General features: G+C 39.0%; 1 protein-coding gene across 4 annotated transcripts in view; it reads left to right on the top strand.

Moving 5' to 3' along the window:
- The first annotated feature begins 810 nt into the window (after nt 1–810).
- Nucleotides 811–19,528, top strand: part of RBM6 (RNA binding motif protein 6) — a 102,144-nt gene continuing 83,426 nt past the window's right edge. Inside the window, exons 1-4 of one of the 4 annotated variants that reach the window (XM_036737715.1) lie at nt 811–985; nt 7,948–8,054; nt 11,323–12,640; nt 13,313–13,402. In XM_036737715.1, the coding sequence (XP_036593610.1) occupies nt 8,011–8,054; nt 11,323–12,640; nt 13,313–13,402 (1,452 nt within the window). In that variant the 5' untranslated portion in view covers nt 811–985; nt 7,948–8,010. Of the gene's footprint in view, nt 986–7,947; nt 8,055–11,039; nt 12,641–13,312; nt 13,403–19,528 lie in introns of all 4 variants that reach the window. The other 3 variants (XM_036737717.1, XM_036737714.1, XM_036737713.1) reach the window with 3 other exon arrangements.

The raw sequence follows: 19,528 nt of genomic DNA on the forward strand, positions 1-19,528 counted from the left end.
TATTCTTAATCATACTAAATAACTTTGCTAAAAGCTGATTGACTAACTATGTCTTGTTGACATGAGAGCCCACTGATGGCAGCTCATAAGGGATAGTGTTAGAAATAAATAGCCTCCCACAGGGTTAAACCAGACTTTGGGGTGATCATCCCCTCCATCCCACTCCCACCAATTTACCGGAGTTGGGAGATTTGGGAGAGGAGGGGGGGATGCTCCGTGGACAGTGTTAGAATGCAAACTCCTTGAGAGCAGGACCTGCTTTCTAGTTTTCTTTATTTCTTCAGCATTCAGCCTACTGCACTTCATGTGTGAATGCTCCTCCATTATTTGCTCCCTTGACCTCTGTACCACCAGGAGGTGCTTAATACATGTTTATTGGATTGAAATGAATTGGGCTGAGCTTCTGTCAGAACACAAGCCTTTGTTTTACACGTATAAAAGGCCCAGGAGATAAACTGAGGCCAGCAAAAGGGGATAAATTCCATGGGATCCTGTTTTGGTGCGTGGAGATATGAATGGCTACACAGCTTTCTTGGACTTTGCTTTGGGCAGGGGGAAAAGCTTTTTAAACTGAGATAGGCCTTCAGGGCAGCAGGCGAGAAACTACTACTCCCAGTAAGCCTCGCGAGAACGGCAGTCGGGTATTGAGGGCATCTTGGGAGACGCAGTCGCAGCATCGTTGTCATTGGCTGTCTCTGAGTTCCATGCGTCCTCGGCGCCTACCCTCACCTCCCTCGCCCCACCCCCCCAACCCCTTCCAGCCGAGGGTCACTTCCTGGCGTGGTGCACGCTGGGAGTCGTAGTCCGTGTAGCTCCGAGCTCGACTACCGTTCCCAGCGGGCCTTGGCGTCGGAGGGGGCGCCTTTGTGGAGGCCTGGCCGAGCGGCCGGGGAGGGGGTTGGGAGGAAGTTCCGGTTTCTTTAGCGCTGGGTCGGTGACGGCGGTGACTGAGGAGGCGGCGACGGTGTAGCTGTCGCTGTCTCAGGTAAGGGGCCCTGGCGAGCGGAGCTGGGGCTGGTGATGGAACGTCCGGGTTTTGGCCTGCCTTGGTCCCCGGCCTCCGAAGGTCGCGTTGGGGGGAGACGTCCAGGCCACCGACCCTTCCTCGACGGCCGCGTCGGCGGGCCTGGAGAGGCCCGCGTGAACTGGCAGCCTCGGCTCGCTCGGCAACGGGAATTGGACGAAACCGGCGGTCTGGCCCGCTCCTCTCTGGGGGGCTGTCGCTGGCCTGGTTGGGGCGGCGGCGTCGTAGTCGTGACCGCTGCCGCGGGCCCCGGGGGTTCCAGCCGCGCGAGGAGGCGAGGTTACTGGCCTAGTTTAGCCCAGGCACAGGCCTCTGCTGGCCTCCGCTGTGGGGGAAGCAGAGTCCGAGCCGGCGCGGGGTGGCGTCGGCATGATCACCGGCCACTCGGGCCGGAGAATCCTGGGCGGGCGGGTCGGGGGACCCCGTCTGCTCCCACCTGGGGCGGGGACCCGTTAGGACGACCCGTAGGGTTTGGTGGTGGGTTTTTCGGGTGGTTGGTGGGGAATTTCAAACTTACCTAAAGACTCAGGTTGGAGAATCCTCCTGGTTACCGGGGCGTTAAGGGTCCCGGGTTAGACGCATCTCTCTGTCCTTCCCTTTCTTAGGATGCAGGAAAGATGTTAGCGCCCAGGCGATAATTCTCTTCACTTAGCATTGCTCACTGGCTGGTCAGTTGCCTGCCACCAGTCCGCACACTCCGGGGTTTCCTTTCTGTGAGTTAGGAAGGGGAGATAGGTCTTTGGTTGGTTTCCCTGCCTTGTTTTGGCTAAAAATGAGGCTTTTTTTTTTTCTCCCGCGGAATGTTAGAGCTCTGCGGAACCTTATCGATGATTTTGGCAGTTTCTTTTTTTTTTTATTAGCTCTTTACCATTTTGGGAAGAGTTCTAATGGAATTTTGTACTGTTCGTGGTTAGAGGTGTCACAGCATCTCTTAAGTTAATTTTGTATTTTAATTCCTTGTTCTGTAAGTGCTGCTTTCCAGAAAAAGAAATGCAAAGGCTCATGGCGCAGTAAGCCCGTAAGTTAAGACTGCTAGTTAGACTCCCATTTTACAGATGAGAAAACTGATACCCAGGGAGAGGCAGTGCTTCTGTTCTAAACCAAAAATACCCAACTCTTGTACTCTTTGTGGATTATGTTGAGTGTCTTAGAGAACTTGCCAGGTCTAGAGCTCTAGGGCCCATGTAATGAGAGCAGGAGACTTTTCCAAAGTACATGATATCATGGGTTCACTTTTGAACTTTGGCGAGCTTGAATTTATTATTTTCTTACTTCCTGTTGTGAAGTAATGCTAATTTGGAATATTTAAGTCTATAACCATCGAAATAATGGCGGTTGGAGCGGAAGGGTTAGGTATTGTGGCTTAGTGGTCCAAGTAGAACACCGATATTAGATGTGTGTGACATTGGGTATAAGGTTGTTGTCAAATGGGTTCAGCCTCAGTTAGGTGGGTGTCTAACACACAGAATGAAAATCTGTAGTAATTGTCATAGGATTCTGATTGTTAGTTTCTCCCAGTCTTTTTCTCCTATCTGTAGGATCTTAGGATGGTGTATTGCAGTTGAGCTGATGGAGGATTTAGAGGTTAAAGAAGAATGTGTCAGGGGGACAAGAGAGATCAGAAGGATGGGGTGGCTTTTGCTAAGGAGACATAGAATGGAAGAGAGTTAAGCCTTGCTCTCAGTGAGCCTTAGTTCTGAATTCCCCCCACTAACTGAGTAAACTTAGAATCATAGATTTAGAACTGGAAGGGACTTGAGATCATTTTAGTCCAGTTACCTTATATTATAGATGAGAAAACTGTTCCAGAAAGGTTTAGCAAGTTTATTAGGTTTTTTCAGCCCTTAGTTTCTTAACTTGTAAATGGAGAATAACATTCATTTGAAAATCTGTGAAAATATAAAGACCATAGATGAGTTCATTTTATGGTATAATGCACTGGATATTTTATAGTGTTTGTCATGGAAGTGTGAGTTGTGTGGTGATTTTATGCTTCAGATCACATTTCAGTTTCTGTCCTTGTCTTTCAGTATCAAGAAACACAAGTTGATATACAATAAACATTTGTCTTAAACTGTTTAATAGTAATAACTCAGTTGATCAGTCAGGCATTTATTAAGTACCTGGTTTATGCCAGGCAATGTGCTAGAGTCTGGGAATATAAATGCAAAGAATGAAACAATCCCTGCTTAAAAGGAGCTTACATTCTAATGTGAGAGACAAGTACACATATGAGTATATATATATCACCAGTCATCTTGACTTTTGTCCTGCCACTGGACTTTGATGACTCCGGAAGAGAGTGTGAGGCTGACAACTGCACTATTCTGCCTCACTTAAATCCAGTTCACATGAAAGTCAAGACATCATCCCTTGATATCATTGGTCCTCTTTAAAAGTGAAGGACAAACAACAATATAAGAATGTGTATGTTATGTGTGAATGTAGATATAGATATGTCTACACTCACACATACATACACATTCTTATGTTGTATGTGTTGTGTATATCCATATACACCAATACACAAAGAATAAATGCATTATATCTGGTAATTAAATGCAAGCTAGCTTGGGAAGAAGGGTACTAAGCAGTTGGGAGGGATCGAGAAAGGTTATGTATAGGGTATTTGAGCTGCTTCTTGAAGAGAGGAATTTTGTGAGACTGAGGGGAGAAAAGAGTGACTTCTAGGTATGGTGTACAAACAGCAAAGGCTTGGAGTGTTGTATATAAGGAATGGAATGAAGGTCAGAGTGTGAAGGAGATTTATGTTCAGTGAAGCTTAGCACAGATTGGAGCCAGGTCGTAAAGGACTTTAAAAACTAAATGAAGATTATATTTGAGCCTAGTGGCAATAGGTAGCCTTTGGAGTTTGAGTAGGGGAGTAATATAGTTAGATCTGCTTTCAAGGTGAGTCGCTTTTGCGTCAGTGTGTAGAATGGACTAGAGTGAGAGGTGTGAAGCAGGGAGACCAATTATAAAACTGTTGTTAGGCCAGAGGTGATAAGTGCTTAAACTTAAATGGTACCTTTGTGAGTGGAGAGAAGGGGTCAGATGTGAGAGAGGTTGTAGAGGTAGAAATGTCAAGATTTGGCAACTGATTGTATTTGTGGGGTGAGACATATTGACTTGCTGTTAATGGAACCTGGCGGACTAGAAGGATTGTGATGCCTTCAGAAATAGAGAAGTTGGAAGAGGGGAGGAAAGATGAGGTCAGTTTTGGACATGCTGATATCTATGGGCATCTAGTTTGAGATGTCTAATGGGCAATCAGTTAGTGATCTGGATATGTACATCTGGGAGTCATCTTCACAGAGATGACATTTAAACCAATGAGAGAGTGAAGAGGAAGAGAACCTGTGACAGAACCTTGGGAGCACCCTTGGTTAGGGTGTTCGTTAAGTTGTTCAAAGGGTCATTCCATTCTTACAATGCGCTTCTGGTTTGTGTTTTAGAGTTTTAGTGACACCATTTTATAGAGGAGGAAACTTAAGCTGGAGAACTGTTAAATGACCAGCCAGGGTCAGACGCCAATATTACTGCTTAGAGGATCAAAGGCTTGGAGCTCGAGGGGATCTTAGAGGCTAAGGTCAATCCTTCATTTCATAGATAAAGAAAAGATGAAGTGACTTGTAAGGGTCACACAAGGAGTATCTATGGTGGGATTTGAACCTAGGTTTTCCAGGCTCCAGTGCCATATCTACTCTGCCATGCTCCTTCTCAAAGATATCACACTGATTGTAAGATGCTAGGGTTCACCGTATCTTTGTGTGCTACAAATGGGTGACTGTGGTCCTAAGGGAAACATTTTCCAAGCAGTCTTTAATCTAAAGAAAAGAAATTTCCCTTTCCCTATCTATCATTCATATATTTATGAAATGATCACAACTCTCTGGTAGCTCTGGTGAGCTAGATAAAAATAGCATTTTGGTTACTTATAAACATTTCAGTTTTCTTTGTTAATTAAAGCTTCTGCTAAAAATTAATTTTAGATTTTAAAGACATAAAGGATTGTTTGTGAAAATGCATGTTGAAAGTTAAAGTATGTTTATGCTTTATACAACTAGTGAAGATTAATCAAGGAATATTTGACTCTCATTCATAGAAAAATAATGAAATAGTGGTGTAGCAGAATGCCTTTATAAAGGGAACATGGTCTTTAAATATTTGGTTCAGTTTTAATTGTCATGGTGAACCATTTCTTCAGAAGTTATCTATTCGATTACTTGAAATTAGCCCATAAACCTATATTTTCTTTGTTTCTGGAGAAAACTATCTCATTTGTGATATTTTTAACATAGAGTGCCATACCTTCAAGCATTGTGTGCTTTGCTTAGTCTGATTTGTTTTTGTGTGTAGGAATTGCACAAGTACTGAACTTGGAATTAGGAACATCTGAATTCAAATCGCAGCTCAGACACTAGTTGTGTGATCCTGGGCAAGTCACAAAATCTTTCAGCCTCATTTTCCACATCCATGAAATGAGAGTTAGACTGGATAGCATGTGAGGTCCCTTCCAGTTCTAAATCTATGAAGTTATCCTGTGATATTTAAATATTCTTTGAATATCTCAGTCCCTGTCACAGGAGAAACACAAGCTCCCCAACTTAACAATTGGTCATATTCTAAAAATTCACTTATGGGTCAGTTTAGAACTTGGAGTACATTTTCTCATTAAAAAAAAAAACAAACCACAGAAATCTTATTATGGTGGTTAAATTTCTTAACCAGTGCATAAAAATTTATTTGACCTCTAATATAGCTGAACCATTTTTCTGTCCTAACAGTACTCTAGGATAGGGGTGGGCAACCAGTGTCCCCCAGGCCACTTGTGGCCCTCTAGGCCCTCAAGTGTGGCCCTTTGACTGAATCCAAACTTCACAGAAGAACCTTTGCTCTAGGAACTCTCCACTGTTTTCACCATTGTTTATATGGAAAGGTATATTCTAAGTCCAAGTTTAGAATTCCCTCAACCCTGGGAATAAATAGGCACTACCCTGTTCCCATAGAAATGGTGGTCATCAGAGCTTCAGAGCCTAGCCTACCCATTGCTGCAGGAGTCTTCCAATGTACCTTGTTGATTAATCAGATGCTACAGCTGAGTGAGGGGAAGGGTGAAGTATCCCATTGGAGTTCCATTGGAGGGGGGTGGGATGCCATTGGGAAAAGTAGGCATAGGAAGCCTTCCGCTGATGGGATTCATGGTAGCAGTGATTGTGGTAGCATTTATGACAGCCCTTCGTTGGCAACTGCCTATATAGGGAGAAAAGTAATTCCTTTTATTGACAAAATATTGAAAGAAAGGCATAGAGAATATAATATCCCATTGTACTTTTTGTCTTTGTAAAGTATTTTTCAATTTGGTAGGACAAAATGTTGCCTTAAAAAAAAGCTCTTCCCCAATGAAGTATCTCCTGTGTATGGGCCAGAATCGTACAGGGGTCGTTAAAAGATGTAATGGATATAACTTTGACAACTCTGATTATTAATATCAAGCAAGGCATAAAAAAAGGATATGTACATGTATACTCACAGCAGACTTCAAATGGAGGAGGATTCTGTGTAGATGGTGAGGTTCTGCAAGTATTACTGTTGGCAGAGATAGTTTCTTGATTGCAACAAAGGCCAAGAACATTTTGAAGTCTCCTAGTGAGAGGAATAGTCACTCAAAAGAATTCCATTCATATAGCCAAGAGGATGAGGAGTAGCTTTTGTTCAGCCTTATGATAAAGAGCAGGCTGGTTTGTTTCTGGGAAATTTCATAGTCCTTTTAATGATTCAAAGCTTCTTGAAACAGAGGTCTATTTTTTTGGACTGGAAAAATGATGGGCTGGTTATGCCAGTAAGAGGTTTGACAGGGACAGTTTTCATACAAGTTTAGAACCTTTTCTAAAACACTTATGTCAGAATGAGAAACTCATGTTAGATCCTCTGCCAGTGTTTGCTGCCCTTGGGTACTAAGGTATGTTTTGTTTCCCTTGGTAGTTGAAGAAACTCGGAAATAAGCATGCTTTCCTTTGTTGAAAAAAAGACGTAGTGCAAGAGACCTGATCAAATAGTATGCTGAACACTTCGATATTATAGCCAAATCAGGAACTAAGTCCTAAAGGTGGGTGGGAAAGGAGAGATTGAAGAGGTAGGAAGCCCTAAAAGTTTACTTGGTTTTTTAGTAGTAACCCTAGAGGCCCCCATATAGCGACATAGCACTTGTCAATGACCAAGTTCTTTTAACTTTCCTAGTTCTTCAAAGTTTGTCTACTTGTTTATTGTTTGTTTACTTTTAGGTGAGAAGAAAGTCCTTTTTCTAGTCCTGTGCTGCCTTATAAGTGATAAGGAAATGGGGTTATTTCTCTCCCTTCTCCCTATTCTTTTATTCCTTATGTCTTTACCTTACTTCAATCTATTGTTTAGAAATTATAGATATGATAATTTCTAGTACTTCCTAATTTAACTGTATTGACTGAATTAGTCAGTTGATAAATGATATTGGTATAGAAAACTGTTATAAAATCCCTAACTGGTACAGGTATTACAAGGAACATAAATTGCCCTGGTCTAGTTATTTCCCTTGCATGTAACCCAGTTTGATCACCTTAAAAATGGAAATAATGATAGTTGACATTTGTATAGCACTTAAAAGGTTTTTGCAGTACTTTCCTAAGACTGCTTACTTTGGAATTCTGCTTGGTGTATAAGTACTTAATAAAAAGTTCAGAGTAAATTCTTATTAAATATTAGGAATAAGTGTACTTGAGTCGTTGGATGAACTTCTAAAAATGGAGTTGTTTTCATGGTATAAAGTAATATGTAAAGGTGGGTCTCACACAAGGACTCTTCTTAAAGTGACCTTAAATAAATGAAACTGGGATTTCAAGTTTCAGTATGCTAATTATCCTGATTTTTTTTTGTTGTTGTTGTTGTAGGTACTATTATCAGCATTTGGTTTAAAAAATCCATTTATTGGGGCCCTCCCAACACAGGAAGAAATGTGGGGGGACCCTCGACCTGCTAACAGGACAGGCCCTTTCCGGTATGTAATTTAAATTTTATAATCAGGAATCTAGTCTTAATGTGTATATTTTTGGTTGCCATATAAAAAACATACAATAACAAGCTTATTATGCATTTGATCTCTCATTGCCAAATTTACTGTTAAGCTTAACTCTTCTACATCTTATGTTATACTGTCATCAGATTGTTGGATTAATGAGAGAATTAGTTAGATGTTTATGTCCATTCTTACAATGCCAGGTTTCTCACTATGCCAGTGTAGTCCCAAATTTTGACTTCTCATGAATTTAGTTAGATGTTTTCTTTGGAGAGGAACCCAAGTGTCATTTCCTCCTCTTGGACTATTGTATTTAGGTGGGAATACACTTTAAGTTTCTAGTTGCTTCTGAAATGATTATACACCTGTAAAAAGAAATACATAATTTTTTCCCTCTTGATATGTTTTGTGTATTTTCAGGACTCTATTTACTATATGCTTTTTCAGGAAGAAATATCTCCTATTACCTCAAATGATTTTTTTTACATGCTCTCTTAAAGTCCTTTGAAAAAAGTGTTTTTATGCCCTTTTACTTTGCAAGTTAAAAAAAAAAATCTGAGGGGAAAACTTATGGAAGAAATTTTCTGACTATATTCCTATTACATCCCAGTTCTAGGGGTCACTAAATAATAGGAAACAAGATAATAACTCAAAAACAAACAGCATTGTAAGGTGACTAGTGTAGTTTTTGTTCCCCTTTAATAAGGAAACTGAGGCTTATATAGATTTAGGGGAATTGTGTATAGACACAACTGTTAAGTATTGAGACTTCTGATTCAAAGTGTGGGCCTCTTTCCCCTACATCACATTGAATGAAAGAGAATATCATGGCAATTAGGTGATTTCCTGCCCCTACCCCACCCCCCCATTAGCTAATAGAATGTTCAGAATCTTTTTTTCTTTATCAATATAATATTATTGGAGACAATATTACTACCTAGATGTCCCATTGGAATGAAATTTTTAAAAATTCATATGGTAGTTCAGTAGAGTTCAAGATAACTAAAGTATCTGTGACTCTTTTTAGGAATAGTAATATATGTATATCATTTAATAAAGTATGGTGGAAAAGCTCCTCCTTGACCTTCAAATGAGAGTTAATTGCAATTTTATCAGAAATATTTATTAAAGGTCCCTCAGTGCCTGAGTAGGCTGAATTAATGTGCTTTTAAAAGTTTACAATTCCAATTCCTGAACTCAAACAGAAACAATATAATCCTTATCTTCTGCCCAGTCCTTAATGAGATGAGTTCAGTAAACTTTAGGTACTAGATTGAGTTATCTGCATCTCCCAGGAAGCTTTTCCTTCTTTCCAGTGACCTTTAAGATGAAGGTGGTGTAAGTTTTTTTTCCCCATTTTCTTTCAGTTAAGCTGGTTTTAGATGAAAAGGACAGGTTGCTTTAACTTGTAGTAGGAATCTTATATTTGACATATTTATACTTATAGATCATTGTTTTAGAAGTTGGGTTATTTCCAAATAAATTGCTCAATTAAGGTCAGTGTGGATTAGTTAGAGCTCATTCATACTCAGAGCTATTGAGCATGTTTATGCTGCATCAGTCAGCTTATTCCCTATATTTGTAAACATAGCCTAGTTTTTTTATTCCTTTACTTCATATTAACTGACTTAAATTTTAATTTAACAGATGAGGAAACTGAGGCTTACATAGGTTTAAATGACTTGTCCACAGTCACAGTGGTAATAAGTACTGGAGCTGAACTAGAATGAAGAGTTAATATATAGTCTATACTGAATTCCTATTACTGGATTAATTTTGTCAGAAAGAACACGTAGTACATTTCAGGAAATGAGCTGTGTGTTTCATTTGCTACAGTGTAATTAATATATCACCCGATAAATATGACAATTGTCTTCAAGTGAGATTAAGTGTGAGGTAGTGGATAGAAAACTGACCTCAGAATTGTTAGGAAGACCTGGCTCCAGGTCCTGCCTCTGACACTTAATGACTTTCTGACCCAGGGCAAATTACTTAACTTTTTATTCCCCCAGGCAACTCTGTAAGACAGTAAGTTGCAGAGCAGAACCTGATCTGCTCTCAGTACCCATAAAATTCCAATTCTAATCCCCCCAAATTTAAAGTGGCTCTTATTATAGTAAACCATAAAGATTTGATGTAGCTTCAGTATAATATTAGTAAATACTGTGAGTAGCCAATGCATTTTCCTCACAATTGTTGCTTTTGGGGCTACTTCTTTAATTTTCAGGTTAAAGCAAGTAAAAGTCCTATAACAGTACCATCACAATGGAGAGTTCTTTATGACTCAGCTGTTTCTGTCCTAATAAAATGGCCTAGAAACATTGTTGCTTTGAAAAGTTTTTAATAAGTGTTTTCTTTGTATCAGATGATGTAAAGAACTTAATGGTTGTTTGCATTGTAGGAGGGGTGAGGAGAGCCAAGGCTACTTGAGAACTTAAGGCTTGTGTTCTGCCATATAGCAAATACCTTTTGACTTACCTCATTTTTGCATTTGCCAAAACCTAACTCTACATTCGGATCATAGGGTAGAGGAAAAAGGAGTAGGATAGTTTGAAAGGCTAAGTTCAGCTGAGTTTCATCTCAAGTCCTGCTACTGGGAATGATTTTTAGCATCATATTTTTAACAAATTTCGTTACAACAAATATAGGAATGGAATTTGATATGAAGGAACTAAACTTGGAGTACCATGAATGCTCTATGGTGGTATTAACTCTTCTGTAATACCTGTTGATAATTCAGGCAATAAATAAACTTAGGCAAAGATTCTTCAGGGCACACGTGGAATCGACATGTAGCTATGAGAAGTAGACCATTGACAGAACCTGCCTTAAATAAAATACTTCTAATATATATGAGTCATCATGTTGGCCTTGGAATTCTAGCTTCCCTGGCTGTAGGAAATGGAAAATTATATAGCATGTTACCATTGCTAGCTTATCTGGTATTGCGGATTTTCCCTGTTGCAGGCCTGGGTGAAAGCTTTTTCTGCAGCAGTCATGTTGAAAACGTTGTGTTGACTTCCCTCGTATCCTGAAATGGGAGCATAAAAGTTTACTCCACCACTTCGTCTTAAAATATCAAATCATTGCTGTTTTCTGCAAATCTAGGACATTGTTACAGAACTCTGCAAAAAAAAAATTTTTTTTTTTTTTGGTTTACGGAAGAATGTGCTGTGATTAGAGAAGAATATGCTGGTGTGTAGATTGCAAACTCTGGACAATATGAATAACACTGTCTTTGTTTCTACAGTGGGAGCCAAGAAGAAAGGTTTGCTCCCGGGTGGAACAGGGATTATCCTCCTCCCCTTAAGAGTCATGCTCAAGAAAGACACTCTGGCAACTTTCCTGGCAGAGATTCACTTCCCTTTGATTTCCAGGGGCATACGGGGCCTCCCAATCCTCCCTTTGCAAATGTAGAGGATCACTCTTTCAGCTATGGAGCTAGAGATGGACCACATGCTGACTATCGAGTTGGGGAGGGGCCTGGACGTGATTTCATGGGGGGGGATTTCCCTTCTGATTTCCAGAACAGAGATTCTACACAGTTGGATTTCAGAGGTAGAGAGATACACCCAGGAGATTTTCGAGATAGGGAAGGACCACCTATGGACTATAGAGGTGGGGATAGTACTTCTATGGATTATCGAGGTAGAGAGGCATCCCACATGAACTATCGAGATAGGGAAGCACATGCTGTTGACTTCAGGGGTAGAGATGGGCCTCCTCCTGATTTTAGGGGCCGGGGTACATATGATTTAGATTTTAGAGGCCGGGATGGTTCCCACTCAGATTTTCGGGGCAGAGATATGTCTGATTTGGATTTCAGGGGCAGGGATCAGTCCCATTCAGATTTTAGAAATAGGGATATGCCAGATATAGACTTTAGGGGAAAGGATGGATCGCAAATGGACTTCAGGGGCAGGGGCTCAGGCACTGCTGATCTAGACTTTAGGGACAGGGATACACCACCTTCAGATTTCAGAGGTAGGCATCGATCCAGGACTGATCAGGATTTTAGGGGCAGAGAAATGGCTCCCCATATGGAATTTACGGATAGGGAGATGCCCCCCATGGATCCAAATATTTTGGATTTCATTCAGCCCTCTACACAAGACAGAGAACGATCTGGCATAAATGTGAACAAGAGAGAAGAGTCTGCCCATGACCATGCAGGGACAGAAAGGCCTCCTTTTGGCATCCAGAAGGGGGAGTTTCAACATTCAGAGGCAAGAGCAAGAGAAGGAGACTCTCATGGTTTGGGCCTTGAAAATGAGTCTCCTTTAGACTTTCGAAACAACCAGCGCCCTCTTCAGGACCAAGAGAAAACACCTCAGATCTTTACCAACAAACAGCCACTTTCTGGAAGTGAACAACAAAGGTCAGATTCTGGTCTTGCATTTAAAGAAGAAGAGGGTCTGGATTTCCTTGGCCGTCAAGATACTGATTATAGAAACATGGAGTACCGTGATGTGGATCACCGGGTTCCAGGGAACCAGATGTTTGACTATAGTCATAACAAATCTTTTCCAGAGGGAAAAATTGTCAAAGATTCCCGGCAGGACCTTCAGGTATGTGAATGGAATGCAGTTAGGAGTAAAGTACCTGGTTTTTTCCTTTGTTATTGTTATCCTGCAGAAGAGAGGAGGCTAGTGTTCTGAAAGAATGGTCTTAGGATACCTATCCGTATCCTCTTTCATTATATATTTTGAACCTTTTAGAAACATTTATATAGTATAAATCTCTAGAGAAAGTGAATTGGAGTTCCACAGACTCTAAATTCATTAAATCAGCTATAGTTGTAAGCTAGTCTATATAGTTCAGATTTGATAATATGGTAGCCTTCTAAATTTTATGTTAGGAATCTAGTGTGGCTGTTATTAACAACTATATATTTGTTCTGTTTTCCAAAGAAAACATTTCAGCCAAAAATACCCCTTTTGTTGTAGGAATGGTTATTTAGGGCATTTATTCATAAATTCCCATCTTAACTGGACTTCCTCAGGGAGTGAGTTTATTAGACACTTGTTTGTTCTAGCATTTATGTAATCTAATAATTTCAAATCCAATTTCTCTGGGACTATCATGGTTGTTTTTCATGTTCTTGTATAGAACAGCCCATTTTGTGTAATGAGGCCTTTTGTCTTTAATCTTGTGAACATATTATGACTCTCCATGATTGTCTTATTTTGTGTCTTTTAGCCATATTTTTTGTAATTGAAATAACTTTCATTCTATTCAAGGACCAGGATTATAGGACTGGCCCGACTGAGGAGAAGCCAAGCAGGCTTATTCGACTAGGAGGGGTGCCTGAAAATGCAACAAAAGAAGATGTGAGTATATTTTAATTCTTAAAAATAACTACTAAGCTAGTGTCATAATAGAGTTCATGGAGGGGAATAAGGTATAAGAAGACTGGAAGGGAAGGAAAGAGCCAGGTTATGAAGGGCTTTTTAAAGGTAGAAAATTCTATATTTGATCTTCGAGGTAATAGAAAACCACTAGAATTTATTGGATTAGTGGGGTGACATAGTCAGAAGTATGCTTGAGGAAGATCAATTTGACAGCTGAGTGGAGGATAGATTAAGAGTAGGGAGAGATTGGAATAGTCTAGGTATGAAGTGATGATGGTTTGTGCCAGGGTAGTGGCAATGTCAGAGCACAGAGAAGGGTCATATATGAGAAAGTTTATGAAAGTAGGCTCTTAAGGACTTAACAGTTGATTGGATATGTGGAGTGAGATACAGTGATGTGTTGACAATGACAACAGGTTGTGAGCCTGGGTGCCTGAGAAGAGGATAGTGTCCTCTACAGTAATAGGGAAATTCGGAAGAGAGGAGGGTTTTGGAGGAAACATGATGAGTTCAGTTTTGGGCAGGTTGAGTTTAAGGTGTCTGACAGACATCCAGTTAGAGGACTGGGATTTGAATCTAAGCCCTCTGACTCTAAAAATCAATGCCCTTTCCACTTGGAAATGGAAAATGGGAAGCAGTTAGCCCTTTCTATTTGTCTCATTATGTGCCATGTATTTAAGTATATATCTCTTCGTATCTATATCTATCTATCTATATCTGTATTTAGTATTCACATTGAAAAAATAACTGTGAAATGTTGATTTTGTTTACCTGTAGAATATTGCAATATATATTGCAAAATAGGTTGCTGTGTGACATGACTTAGTTTTATTTATTAGTATATTTTTTGGATATCTTTTATTCTTATGTCACTGAGATTTCCCCACATTTTTCCCCTTCCCCTTTCCTAGCCAATCATCCCTTATATCAAAGACTTTAAAAATAAAAATAAAAAGAGGAAGAGGAGAAAAGAGTCATCAAAACACATAAATACATTGAAAAAAAATCTAACATTATATGCAGTAGTCCATACCTGGAGCCATTCTATTCCTTCCTGCAGAGGAGTAGGGGGAACTATCTTCTAATAGCTCTTCTTTGCAGCCAGACTTTTTTTTTTATAATTTTGCAACATTCATTTTATTTTCTTTTCTTTTTTTTTTTTTTTTGGAGCGGGGGGGGGGGGGGGAAGGCAGGGCAATTGGGGTTAAGTGACTTGCCCAAGGTCACACAGCTAGTAAGTGTGTCAAGTGTCTGAGGTCAAATTTGAACTCAGGTTCTCCTGACTCCAGGGCCAATGATGTACTCACTGCGCCACCTAGCTGCCCCACAACAGTCATTTTCTTTTGTTTCATGGAGGTTGTTCTTTCCATGTACACCTATTGTAGCCATTGTGTAAATTGTATTCCATTCTCTTTTGCTTCACTTTGCATCAGTTCATATAAGTCTTTTTGTGCTTTTTTGTATTTTTATCATGTTCATCATCATTTTATCGTCATGTTCATTACTTCTTATAATATAGTAATAGTCCTTTATGTTGGTGTACCACTATTTAGCCATTCTCAAATCAGTAGACATTTGCTTTAATTTTGGTTCTTTGGTATTACCATAAAAAGTGCTACTATAAATATTTTGCCATATATGGAGCTTTTCTTTTTATAAATGACCTCTTTTGAGTATATACTCAAGGAGTACACACACACACACACACACACACACACACACACACACACACACACAGAGTATATACTCCTTTGAGTATATACTTAGCAGTAGAATTCCTGGGTCATTGAATATGGAAATTTTAGTCTTCATTTTGCTTAATTTCACATTCCTTTCTGGAATACTAGTTCATAGCTCTGCCCACAGCAACTTGGTGTGCCTGTATTCTACAACCCATCTAACACCGACTATTGTTAACTTTGCTAATTTTCTTGGTGTGAGGTGAATCCCAAAGATTTTTTTTTTAATTTTCATTTCTTATTAGTGAGTTGGTTATAACTTTAGTTATATGAACTTAGTTCTTTTTCAAATAGTATTTTATTTTTCTAATTACATGTGAAGACAAATTTTAGCATTCATTTAAAAATTTTGAGTTCCAAATTTTCTTCCTCCCTCCCTCCCTCCTTCCCCTCCCCCTTGCTAAGTTGAGCAATTTGATATAGGTTATGTATGTGCAATCATGTAAAACATATTTCTGTATTAGTCATGTTGTGGAAGAAGGAACTGACCAAAAGAGAAAAACCACAAAAAAAAATAAAGTGAAAATAATATGCTTCTATCTGCATTCAGATTCCATCAATTCTTTGTCTGGGTGTGAGTAATATTTTTCCTCATGAGTCCTTTGGAATTGTCTTGAATCACTGTATTGCTGGGAATAGCTAAGTCATTCATAGGTGATCATTATACAATATTGCTATTACCGTCTACAATGGTCTGCTGGTTCTTCTTACTTCACTTTGAATCAGTTCATGTAAGTCTTTTCAGGTTTTTCTGAAATCTGTCTGCTTGTCGTTTCTTATAGCACAATAGTATTCTACTACGTTCATGTACCCCGACTTGTTCAACCATTCTCCAGTTGATGGGCATCCCCTCAATTTTCAATTCTTTCCTACCACAGAAAGAGCTGCTTTAAATATTTTTGTGCATGTGGGTCCTTTTCCTTTTATTTTTATTTTTTTTTAGTCTCTTTGGGTTACAGACCTAGTAGTGGTATTGCTGGGTCAAAGGGTATGCACAGTTTGATTGCCCTTTGAGCACAGTCCCAAATTGCGCTCCATAGTGGTTGACTCACATGAACTGTTAATTTGTAACTTTTGACCTTTGTGACATGACTTTTAATTAAAGAAGAGAAATTATTTTCTTTAGCTTTCCCTTTCTTCCTGCTTTTCTCAGTGTACTGAATGTATTTGGTGACTTTTTTCCAACAGAAAGGATAAATTTTTGTGCTTCTATACTCCTTTTGCATTTCACAATTAGGAGATGGATTTTTTTTTAATTGGCTTGGTCTATGTCCTTGATTATAATTTTCATTAAAAGATTGATGCCTCTGCTGTTATAGAGGGCTGCAGATTGTAGTCAATCCAAACATGTTTACTACTCATCTCAAAGCCATTAAATGCTCATGAAGATAGTAGGCAAGATTGCATATTTGTAGGCTACTTTATATACAGTGTATAATATTGAGAAGATTAATTGACTTTTGTTGTATACTTTCCTAGTGTTCTCTTGTGATAAGGTTCTTATTTTTGTAGCAGGGCTGATGAAACTTGCAGATTACCATAAAATTCTGGTAAAATGGGGCAGCTAGGTGGCGCAGGGAGTAGAGCACTGGCCCTGGAGTCAGGAGGACCTGAGTTCAAATCCGGCGTCAGACACTTGACACATGTGCTAGCTGTGTGACCTTGGGCAAGTCACTTAACCCCGATTGCCCTGCCAAAAAGCAAAAAAAAAAAAAAAAAATCTGGTAAAATATCCTTGAGAAATTTTTATTTTTTAGTAGTATTTAAATTTTTTTGTTCTAAACTTATAACCCAAGTAAGATGAGCAATTTCATATACAAAGCAGAACAGAAATAAAGATTGCTTATGTAGCTATGGATCTGAATTACATACAGCTTGCTTCTCCGGTTATCCGACAAATTCAATGTATTATCAAAGCTGTCCTGCTCTGCCTTTCTTGCTGACCTTCCTTCTGTTTTCTCTACACTTTTAAATGCTTCAGTTATCCCTTTTCTCCCTTAATTTTGGTAACCCTAAAGCAAAGCCGTATCTCCCTTCTCCTCTGACTGAAAGAAATAAAAGCAAAACTTTTGTATTAAATATGCATTGCCAGTCAAAACAAATCCCTAAATTGGCCATGTCTGAAATATGTCTATTCTGTACTTTGAGTTCATCACCTCACTGTCAGGTGGGTTTCATCTCTAGTCTTCTTGAATGGTGGTTGGTCATTGCATTGATCAGAATTCTTAACTCTTACTTCATTGTCTTTCTTTACAATGCTGCTGTTACATAAATTATTCCCTGGTTTCTGTTCCCTTCACTCAGTAACAGTTCACACAGATCTTTCCAGGTTCTCTGAAACACCATCTCTTTTGTCATTTCTTATGGTTCAATAATATTCCATAGCTTCACTATACCATAATTTGTTTAGTTTTCACCCCTGTTGATAGGAACTCCCTTAGATTCCAGTTCTTTGCTATTATAAAAATTGCCAATATACATTTTTTTTTTTGTGCAAAAGGTCATTTATCTCTTTCTTTGATCCCTTGAGAGTATAGGCCTAGTAGTGGTACTGCCTAGCCAAAGATTATGCACAATTTAATAACTTTTCAGGTATAGTTTCAAATTGCCTTTCAGTATGGCTAGAACAATTCACAATTCCACCAACAGTGTATTCTTGTGCCTGTTTTCCCTTAGCATCTCCAAGTGTCATTTTCCACTTTTTTTAAACTTCAGAACAACTTCAGAGTTGTTTTAATTTCTTTGTCTCTATTTGTGATTTGGAGCAATTTTCATTATGTATGTTGATAACTTGGATTTCTTCCTTTGAGAATTGTCTATACCATTTATCTTTTGGGGGAGAAAATTGTAAATGATGTCAAACATTGAGTATATTTTAAAAATAGTTTCAAAAGAGGCAGTTCTGTGCGTGTGTGTTTATGTGTGTGTTTTAAATTCACTAGAAAGTAGTATTTGCTTTTGTTTTGGAAGGCAAAAAAGAATAGGGAAAATATAATGTTTTATACATTAAAATGTTTAGATATAATTTTTAAACATTTTAAATAATTTATCTCCTAGTAGCTCTAATAAATTTTTCTGGACTCTTTTTTTATATTTCAAAGTTTCTCTCAGTTTTAATTTTTTCATTAGAAATGCTTGAAAGATTTTTATTCTATTAAAGATCCATTTTTTTCTTGTTGGATTATATTCACCTTTTCAGTTACTCTTGGTTGTACGCCTGTCTCTGCCTTTTAGAATATTATGTTCCAAGCTCTCTTCTTGTTTATAGTAGAAGCTGTCAGATCATATCCTGACTGGTACTTCTTGGTACTTGAACTGCCCCTTTCTGGTTGTTTGCAGTAAATTTTTTTGGGGGGTGGGGTGGGGTGAAATATAAGCATGTTAGATTTTGACTGTGACATTTCTGGGACTTGTCCCTGAGGCTTCTTTCAGGAGATGATTGGTGTATCCCTTCTACCTTCACTTTGCTTTCTTGTTCTAATAGATCTGGGCTGTTTGGATTTATGATTTCTTGAAACATGGTCATCAGTTTTAAAAAAAATATTTAGTTTTCAATCATAGTTTTCATGGAGCTCAGTGTTTTAAAAATTATCTCCTTGACATGTTTTTCAGGCAGTTGTTTTTCATGTCAGATATCTCATATTTTCTTCAATTTTTTTTTTCAGTCTTTCGATTTTGTTTTTTCTTGTGTCAGAATGTCATTGATTTATTTGGCCTATTTTAGTTTTCAGTGATTCCATTTCTAGGGTAAGGTTTACCACATCCTCCCTTACACTATTTATTCTTCCAATTCTTTCTTCTGTAGCTTTGATTTCATTTTTTATCTCTTCATTTCTTCGGAGTATTCATGTAAGCTCTGTAGAAATCAATTTTTTTTCTTGTGCTTCTGCTTGTAGTCATTATAGAATTTTTCTCCTTTTGGGGCATTTTTAGATTTGCAATAACTTTGGATGCTGTTTAGTGTTTTCTTTAATTTACTTATCTCTCAAGCTTTAGCTTCTGAGTTGGGGGTTTGTGCCAGGGCCACCCCTTACCCTCATGCTATATTTTACGATGAAGTAGTTGACTCTACCTGGTCTTCCCCTAGGCCTCCTGAGTTCCTGTGCTGATCTCCAGCTCCTGGTGTTAGGCCTCTCTTTAGATCTCTGTGTTTCAGAGTGTTGGAGCTTTCGAGCCCTCTCTGGCATTTCTGGATAGAGTGTTAGGGGCCCCTTGACCTGGGCTGTCTCTCTGAGCACTGCTCATTTCCAGTATCTGCAACTTTCAAGGTCCCTATCCTGCTACTTTCTGAATCATCCTGGGTCTTTCTAAGAGGAGCCCTCTGCTTTTGCTTCCTCTCGATATAGAGCCTTGTAGGCTGTATACA

Source organism: Trichosurus vulpecula, chromosome 9, assembly GCF_011100635.1.
Source record: "Trichosurus vulpecula isolate mTriVul1 chromosome 9, mTriVul1.pri, whole genome shotgun sequence".
NCBI classification, from domain to species: Eukaryota; Metazoa; Chordata; class Mammalia; order Diprotodontia; family Phalangeridae; genus Trichosurus; species Trichosurus vulpecula.